The sequence below is a fragment of the Trifolium pratense genome, linkage group LG5 (genome assembly GCF_020283565.1).
Source record: "Trifolium pratense cultivar HEN17-A07 linkage group LG5, ARS_RC_1.1, whole genome shotgun sequence".
NCBI classification, from domain to species: Eukaryota; Viridiplantae; Streptophyta; class Magnoliopsida; order Fabales; family Fabaceae; genus Trifolium; species Trifolium pratense.
This window is the reverse complement of record NC_060063.1, coordinates 3287112-3297439: the sequence shown is the minus strand read 5'-3', so window position 1 is coordinate 3297439 and position 10328 is coordinate 3287112. Positions and strand designations below refer to the sequence as shown.

Below are 10328 nucleotides of genomic sequence, written 5' to 3'. Positions count from 1 at the left end.
TATATTAATTAATGTCCGAGACACTATTTAACATTTTCATTTTTTAATCACTTTATCAATTTTAAAATAAATATCGTCCCAACATCATCATTTCACAAAAGATAAAAAAATAATAATAAATTTATCCACAAACAATATATTGATCAAAGTGATAAAGATCTTGATCTCTTAAGCATATGGTCAGGGGTTGATTTCTGACTCATATGTATGGAAAAAAATTGATTGAAAGATGAAAATCCATCTTGTGTGTCTCATAGGTTTCGCGACGAAAATTAGTTATCGCTAACGGCAGTGAAAACTTCATACCGATATCATGATATCTAAAAAATATGGCTTAATTAGTAAAATGGTCACTTAAAGACATTTTTGGTTTCAGATTGGTCCCTTAAAGAAAAAAAGGTTCAAATAGGTCCCTTAAAGAAAAAAAAAGTCCGAATAGGTCCCTTAAAGACATCTCCGTTAATCAGTTTGGTCCTATTTAGACCTCTTTTTAGGGACCAAACTGATTAACGGAAATGTCTTTAAGGGACCTATTCGGATTTTTTTTTTAAGGGACCTATTTGGACATTTTTTTCTTTAAGGGACCAATCTAAAACCAAAAATATCTTTAAGGAGCCATTTTACTAATTAAGCCTAAAAAATATTTATCTTTTAATCTAATAGACCACGTTACCTACGTGTATATTTCTATCATCTTAAATAAAAAGTAAAAGAATACTCTATCAGTCTCATAAAAATTAAAAAGTATTTCATTTGTAATATGATTGTTACTTTTTTATTTATGTACCTTACGTATTTATTTTATTTTATGTTTTATCAAGTAGTTTAATTGCGATGTATCATACTATTTTAATAAATAGTAAAAGTATTTTAGAAAATAAAATTTTATTTTATGTTTTATCAAGCAGTTTAATTGCGATGTATCGTACTATTTTAATAAATAGTAAAAGTATTTTAGAAAATAAAATTTTATTTTATGTTTGAAACATGTGAGAAAATGGTCCACATGTGGGAAACATCATGTGTACTTTTTTTTCTTGTGTGTGTGTTAATTCTTGAGTTTTTATGAAAAAAATTCTTGTAATTTGGAGTATAATCGTAAAGTAAGTAAAATTTAGCCGAAAAATTATTCAATTTAGAAATTAAACTCGAATTATTTTGAATAATTTATTCTTTAATGAAGCTCAATAACTATTTGGACCATAATAATATATGGATTTTCTACTCATAAAATAGTACACAATTTTATTGCATCACTCATTACGTGTCATTAAAACACACGCAACATAAATAGAACATTTTTTATGAGGCAAAGGAAGTACTAGTAATAATTTATGAGTGATCTACCTAATATTTTAGAAAAGATGATGCAAGTCTTTTTTATCTTAACCAAGTTTTAAATTCTATCTCCGATAACATTTCAAATACAAACAACACTCCTAATCAAAGTTATAAATTGAGTAACAACAAACAAATAGGTTTCAACATATATTTTATATCCAGCCTTTCTCTGCCGGCCCTAAATTTTTTCTTTCGAGTTTTCTTCTTCCTTCACGTGTGAGGGGTTGTTTTAGGTCATTTTTGACCTAAAATCACCCCTATGCATATTTTTTTCTTATTGTTTTTAATCTAAATAAGTGATTTTCACATAGATTAAGTCTTTTTGTTTTTCTTTATTTTGTTGTAATATCGTCGTATGAGTGCGACGTTGTGTTGTTCGTTGTCATTAGTACGGTGTTTAGTTTCCCGTCTTGTTGCGGTGTTCGTTTAGTACATATTGAAGACCAACTTCAATCAATTACATATTCAATCAATGATTTAGACACCGTCGTTGCAGATCCGGAAACATGGACATTCTAGTGACTTTAGTTTTATCATATTATTTGTAGCAATTTTGCTGTTGTATGCTATTAACTTGAATGTTGTGAGTTTGTTCGCAGATTCATCCTTTTTGTTTTTAGCTATGTTGAATTTGTACTTGAATCTGATGTACTCTATCAATTATTGTAGTGAATGAATATCATTGTTTTCTTGTATAAAAAAAAAATCCTGATTTGAGCATGCGACGGTGTTAAAATTCTTAGGGAAAGTTTATCATCCATTTTAGTTTATCAAGAATCGAGAGAATAATCTCTATACTTGCACGAGAGTACACTTGATTTAGAACAAAGAAACGCTTAAATACAGTCCTCTATAATTCAAATGTCCTATTTTCCCTCGTGCAATTTTAGTCGACTTATTTTAAAATTTCAGAGATTTGATCCCCATTTTATTTTGAGTTTTAAGAAAAAAAAATTAAAATAATGATAATATTCAATAAATCTAAGAGCATAGGGGTTTTCGGAATGGGTGGATGGTGAGAGTGGTGCGGTGGTCTTAACATGGGGAATGGAGAGATGAATTTTGTATGGTGTAAAGAAGAATATGGATCTTTGACTTGTGGCCCAAATCTTCAGAATTACAAAATCTTCATATCCAACACTAAAATAAATAGGAAACATATAATTAGTGTTTCTGAAATACTGGTTAAAAAATTTAATATAAAAAAAAATTGAAATTTGTGTAGTTTATTTTTTAAAATATAGAAAATATTTATTTAATACAAAATTTATTTCTTTTGATTTTCTTAATTATTATATCCGAGACACTAGTTTGCATAATCAAAGAAAAGTGGCAAACACATACAATGCCACATTATTTAATAAAGTGCCACATCCTAAAAATTGAAGGTGAGGAGGACAAATTTCTGAATTTTAATAAATAAGAGATCAAAATTAAGAAGGAAAAAATAGCGGGACCGAATTATAATTCTAATAAAATAGAGACTAAAATTGCATTAAAAAAAATTATGAGTAATGTACATTACATTAGTTAAACAATTAAAAGTTATGTTGAAAACAATTATTATGGAACAAAAGTAGTTTTTTTTTTTTCAATAAAATATAACACTAATTCATTTTTTTTTAATTAATAATGCTAACACTTCTTTACCATACATTTTTAAAAGCGTTATTTTTATTGATTAGAATTTAGTACATTTTATTAAATTTATATAGGATTCACGTATTTTGTAGGACACATAAAATTTAATTAAATAAAAATGTTAGATAGGAGAATAAATATGTGTGATCGACCCTCTTCAAACCTGAGATTTAGGTGATATGTTGGTAATGAGTCGTTGAGTAAGAATTGTTGATGGTGATATCTCCCTATGAATGAGGGTATATGTACATTTTTTGACGATCAAGTCACTAGAAGTTAAATGTGAGAGATATTTAGATTAAATAAATGCTTATAAAAAAAAAAGATTAAATAAAACATACTACATTGTCGTGGCAGAGCCACATAGTGACCGGGGGTTCACTTGCACCCCCTCAGATCGTCCATGTGTCCATGTCGGACAATTAGTGTGGTTCAGATAACTCGGTCCAACTCATGAATGAAATCCATTATGGAATCGTGATAAAAATGATTCTCTAAATTATTTTTTTCCGTGTATATTTCCATTTTTGTGTAGAGAGATAACATATTTTTCTTTACAGGTTATCAAATATAGTGGACATATTAATTTTTTTCTCTATACGTTTTCTTAGAAAATCAATAGTATTTAATAAACACAGTGGACATATTAATCTTTTTTCTCTATCTAACACTTTACCCTTTTTTTTTATAACAAATCTAATACTACATTTCTAAGAAAAATTTAAATACGTTCTTATCCTTTATGAATTGATCATTTATTCACTCTCTTTTATGGTAATAAAATACTCTGTAAATCTAAATAGTTTTTTTAGGTAAAAACCCAAAATAGCTATTAACATAAATCTGTAATGTACAGGAAATTGTTATTAGTATATGTTTTAATATTTATTTTTATTAATTTTTGGTCTATTAGTTTTTTTTTTGACAATAACAAAATGATATTCATTCATTCAAATTGATAGATTACATCAAATACAACCACATAATCAACATCGCTAAAAACATAAAGGATGAGTCTGCGAACAAAAATTAGTTTAGTGGTTATAAGTTATACCTTAAAAGCGAATAAACATAGTATTCGTGATTCGACGATATTTTTGCCAACTATTTCATCCATAACACTTTATAAACAAAAAACTACTTTTTAGGTTCATTGTATATTTAATAAATCTGGACCAGATTCATTAAATATACAATAAACTTAGAAAATATTTTTTTACTTATAAAATATTCCGGAGAGAGTACATATATGTTATGTCCCTGCCATAACTTTTAAAAGATCACGATAAATCATGGTAATTCTAACATATACGCTCTTTATGACAATATATAAGCAAAAATAATTTTTTTAGATTTATTGCATATTAAATGTATCTGATCTATATTATAGATCAAATACATTAATTATACGATGAAATTAAAAATATGACATTTGCGTGTATATTGTGACGGATGAAGTACTTCATAATACCAGTAGAATCTTTTTGTCACCCTATTTTTGGTACGCTTGTAAAAAGAAGTTTGATGCCAGACCCAAAAAAGTAAAGAAGATTGATGTCAAAACAAAACATTAGTATTACACACGCAACTTTTTTAAGATATTTGGATAGAAAAGGAAAATGAAAAACTTAAGAAAGAACGAGAAATCCGTGAATAAAGTTTGTTTTATTATTTTTGTATTTTTTTTAAAAATCTAATAACAAGACTCACACATTTAAATTTAGAGAAACTTGAAATTTAGGGTTCGAATCCGACAACTCCAATAATGTTCTTAGTTATCATTTAAACTATATTTATAGAACTATTTTTGTATCTATCATGCTAAATAGTATTTTCAGGACACTTTTAAATATATTAAAAAAGAAAATCAATGATAAAGTTATTGTTAAAAAGATAATTTTTATATTTTAAAAATATTAAATGAATAAAGATTTAAGATAAAACTTATTAATATGTTTATATTTTTTTTCTTTTAAGTTTTTACATCGGTATTCGGCCCATGAGATCGTCTAATTTGGTTCGAATCAGTTCTGGCATAAGTGGTTCAATCACCTTTCAATTACATTTACGGTAGATTGAACCGTGATACTTTCTATCAAATTTAACGTCAATTATCATCGAACCAACTAACAAAAATGGGTTGTATTTTCCTTTTCTGATTTACACGCGCCTGTCACTATCTTTGGTTAAAAAATTAAATTATACAACTCTATCTTACTTTTCCAACCATTATATATACCCTCCATCCTTTCTCTTTCCTCCCACCCAAACACTTCCCTTTTTCTCTCTCTACAAACTCATTTTCTCTCACTTCATTGCTTTCTCTCCATTTTTCATTCATAATAACAATGGAGAATTCCACCGACAAGAGAAAGCGAGTTCATGATGAGTCAAATACCGATTCCGAAACTCATTGTGTTGATTCGGTTGAAACTAAGATTCGTAAGGTTAACTCTGTTTCTGATGTTAACTCGTCCGAGTTGGAGTCTCAGCTTACACGAGTTGACTCAGGTTCTGATGTTAACTCGGTTTTTGACTCGGATGTTCAACTTCAAGATGAGATTTTTCATATACTTGATGATGCTGATAATGTTCCTGAACAAACTGAGCGTGACTCGGTTGTGATGGGTCTTGACTCAGTTATCAAAAGCTTTGAAGAAGAGATTTTTTCACCCGGGGTTGAACCGGGTCTAACCGAGCCGGTTCATGTTACCGGTTCAGTTGAGCTGGGTTACCTTTTTGAGGCCTCTGATGATGAACTTGGTTTGCCACCAACTGTGGTTTCAGGTGATGAACCGGGTCGGGTTGAACCGGAAAAGGTGGACCTGACCGGGTTTGCTGGGTTTGATGATGATTTTTCCGGTTTTGATGGGTTTGGTTTTGAAACCGGGTTGTTGTCGGAGTGTGATGGTAACAACGGTGGTGCCGGAGGTTTTGTGACAGGGGATGGGTTGTTTGAATATGGTGAACCGGTGTCGGATGTTTTGTGGCGGTCGGAGTCATTACAAGCTATGTAGGTGGTGGCGTTGAGATTTTGGGGTGGAAAATGTAAATCTGAGAAAATGTTGGGGTTAATTTTAGAAGGAGGAAAAAAAGGAAGGATAGAAAATGTAGGTGATAGATGTGAAAAGTTTGTAGGATTAAGAAGATTTGTTAATGGTTCTTTTGTTAAATTAATTGAGAAACAAATTGGTCCCTGATTATGTCATTTTTGTTTTCTTTCTTACTTCTTTTCCACCAAGAAAATTATTTATTTTTTGATTTTTTTTTTTGTGGAATTGGTATAAGACATCAAAAACAAAAACAACATAAAATTTAATTTTCCTAAAATTGAAAAGGAACAAATCCATAACACCCATTTTGTTGGGTGGATAAATATCAAATATTTGAGGATAATCTCTTCCTATAAGCTAATATTTGGGTTGACGACCAAATATGTTTGGTTACATTTCGATTAATTTATTTTTGAGCTTATACAAACAGTTTATGCAATTTTTATGTATTATAGGTTTTTTGAGCTAGTTTATGATAAAATAGGTTATAAAAATATAATATTCATCAGTGTGAATTTATAAAATAGAATAAAACATAATTTTTATTGCATAAGCTAAAAAATAAGCTAATTCAAACGGGGTCACACATCTCACAATATATCATAATTTCGAGACAAATATTCAAACACCAACAAGGTCTAAATCTTTCTTTTTACCTTTGGTTTTTTACATGTTTCTTTTGTTGAAAGTAATCATATTTAAAATTAAAATTGTCCTTAATGGATCATAATTGGATGATTTTGATGATAAAATTTGAGGCAATAGTTACAGTAATGCTAGATCTTTGAAATAGTGATTTACAGTGAAGAATATATTTGTAAAATATCTTAATATTTCAACGCTCAAGTTATTATATGATTAAAGAATGAAGTGAAAAATGATTTAATTACGTATCTTAACGTTAAAACCTTATTCTTAACCTTGTTCTTATATAGACTGACAATTATACCCGTTAGTGACAATTGACAACAACTGATGTAGAGTAAATGGAGCTGTTAAAATGAATTTGACGGTTCTAATGACGTTGAAAGGAGTATATTTACTGCATGAGGAATGCGTAAAGCGTTTATATTGAACATTGGCCCAATCCGAAACATAATAGATATTTCGATCTTGATTAATTATTTTTAAACTACTTTGTATGACATTAAGAAATTTTTATTTTGAGTTTTAATTTATAATTTTTTTTGGTTTTCACTATTGGTATCCGGTTTATTAGACCGGCTAATCTAATTCGAATGTCAGTTATAGTATCAATATCAAGTGATTTCAGCTTGCTCTAGTTCGGAATTAATTATAATATCAAGTGATCGCAATTGTGAGAGATCGAACCATAATCTTTTCTATCAAATCTAACGTGAATCAAAACCGGATCAACTTAACTAAGTATCGGTTAGTTCATAAAATTTCAAACAATAAAGATATAGTAGTACGTACGGTATTTAACTATGGAATTTGTCTTTTTTGCTAGACACACCAACCACTTCTGTAGTTTTACACACTAGCAGTGCAGAGTAATGGAGGATCCAAAGATAAAGCATCCACCTCGTTATCAACGAAGTGGTTGATGAATGAATTATATTTGTTCGGTTACAGATGTCTTTCATGCAAAAAATAGTCATGTTAGGACCAAAAATTTGATTTAGTGATTTTTCTGTTTTTAAGTTTTCATTTTGTCTTATCCTATTCTTAGAAAAATAGTTTAGACTCTGTTTTTTGTTTATACTCTCTTTTTTGTGTGGGTTGTGACATGGTAGAAACGTAATCGTATTTATTACTCTATCCCTCTTATTTTATAAGATCTCATTTGATTAAATGCACTATTTATATGTTTTGTTTTGACCGTATTTTTCTAAAAGTATATAAATGTAAATATTATCATATAAAATCTTGTTTGATTTGTTTCGACGAGTATTTTCAAAATATCAAATTTCTATAATTTTTACTAATGCACAATTAAAAATATACGTAATCAAAATTATGCATTGGTATGCGTGTAGTGGTCAAATAATTCTTATATTTTTGGATGGAGGGAGTATATGAGTGTTTGATGTTTTTTTTATAAAGTAATACGTAAACGGCTTCACATAATATATAGTTGACGTGTTTGATTGATATTAAAGTTTTATAATACTCTCTCGGTCCTATATATATATATATAGTTTTATATTTTTAGATTCATTGTATATTTGATGTATCTAGACAACATTTTACTCTAGATATATCAAATTTACAATGAATTTAAAAAGTAAATTTTATCTTATATATGAAACTGGAGGAGTAATAACTCAAGAAAAAACGTATCTTAGGTCTTACGATTGACATGGTTAAGTTTCTAACACACGATCATGGATTTTGCAAAAATTCAAGACTTTTTGTGTTTTTCTCTTAACGGTGTTAGTATGTTTATGTAGGTTTATTTTAACTCATTAATTTTTAGTTTTCATTTGGCTAGCAACCACTTAGTGTATATGGCGAACTCGAAACAACATTATGTTATGTGGAGATGTTAATTTGGTCTCTCTTGTAGATCAGATTATTTTTATTTCTTGGGTTTGGTTTATAGGTCGAATAAGACTTAATTCCTTCTTTGTAATTTCGGATTGGCGTAATGAACTATTAACTTGTATTCAAAGCAACTAATGACTTTTGTATAAATCGTAAGGGTTGAGTACCTCTTATACTCCTTATAATTCAATCGTTTAATTATAAAAAAAACCTTTAACTCAACCAATTCAACTAGTTGAGTTATCCATTATGTTCTCGATTGGGCCCAAGGCCCAATCGCAGAGGAAGCACTTCTCTTGGACCGTCGAGCAAGGGCCAATAGCGAGAAGCCCACAAAGACGCAACTCTAGTCAACGTTCGACTTGCACAGCGCAATCGTAACGCACGACATCGAAATGATAAACATTTACTGCTCATCATGGCTTTTCAGCCGTTTTCCGACGGCCATTGATGACATTAAACATGTCCATCAATGGTCTTGGCCCAACACTGTGGGCTATATATACTTCTCTCATAGAGAGGATCCAAATACATTATTCTTACTCCGAAAACCTTTACTTCACACTCTTGCTGACTTGAGTGTCAGATCACCTGCAAATACACAACCCCCTCCTATTCATTGGAACGGAAGAGAAACACCATCACCGACTAGGTCATCTCTGATCCAGGTATGATCACATTCCACTCCATTTATAGAAATTTGGATTGGTCACTTTTAATTAGAAGATGATACCTGTACCGGGCCATGGACCAGGGTGTGATTTGTTAAGGCCCAATACGAAAAAGCCCAATGGGAGCATCTAAAGGAGAAGCGTGAAAACAACCATGAAAAACACATGATAAGCATGATCCACCATGACTTGGAGAAGAAGGAAGAAACTTGGAGAAGAAGGAAGAAGCTTGGAGAAGAAGGAAAAGTAACCGCCCACTACCCATGAATTCCTCTCCAAGCAAGGCGGTTATCAAGCAACAAGAGGGAGATGTTTTGCCTATAAATAGGATCTTCTTCAAGAGAACAAGGGAGGCTCATTCGGAGAAACCACCATACTTTCATTCTTGTAAAGTTAATCAATTTTTTCATACTTGTATCCCTTATCAATCTTGAATAATACAAACCCCCTATGTTCTAGATCCTTTTTCTGACTTATAAAACTCCCAGGGTTGTTGGGATTGAACCGAGTGTAATCATACCATTTAGTCAATAATACAACCCCCTTTGAGTTTTTACCAGAACATTTTGGCGCCCACCGTGGGGCTGCGGTAAAATCATTTGATCCCAGCCTACCACATCGAACTAGACAAAAAATCAAACATCTCCACAAACACACGAAACTGCTAGCCAGTCCGCCCACTATCTTCTCTATCGCGACTCTGCTCGCAGTCCAGATGGTGTTTTGTTTCAAATCTCACGCGTCACGTTGTGTGTCACTAAAAGAGAAAGCTTTATTCATATGTGTTCGTTATGGTCGTTGTTGGCCAAGCTCCACGCGACAACAATGAAGCCGCCGTCGCTGCCGTCATATTCATGATGAAATCGCCGCCGCCGTCGGCTGTGGAGAAATTATCGTTGTGTAGGAACCACCGCTTCATCACCAAGTTTATGAAGGAATCGGTGTAATTACCCAGGTTCGGAAAGAACATGACGACTGATCAAGACGAGCTCAACATCCGTCTCACAAGAATTCAAGCAACACAGACTCTATGCGGAACGGACTCTATTCAAAATCCTCAGGAAAGTACTCTAAAATGCTTTTTAACTATGAAACTTCTCTGCAATTTATTATC

The 10328-nt window shown here is 31.0% G+C and overlaps 1 protein-coding gene across 1 annotated transcript; it reads left to right on the top strand.

Moving 5' to 3' along the window:
* Positions 1 to 5235: 5235 nt before the first annotated feature.
* Positions 5236 to 6190, top strand: LOC123886991. The gene has a single exon (XM_045936254.1). It carries the CDS (start codon positions 5331 to 5333, stop codon positions 5997 to 5999), a length of 669 nt encoding a protein of 222 aa, XP_045792210.1. The 5' UTR covers positions 5236 to 5330; the 3' UTR covers positions 6000 to 6190.
* Positions 6191 to 10328: the final 4138 nt, after the last annotated feature.

Excerpts from the sequence above, each read along its gene's own strand:
- LOC123886991 (XM_045936254.1), top strand. The coding sequence starts at position 5,331 with ATGGAGAATTCCACCGACAAGAGAAAGCGAGTTCATGATGAGTCAAAT.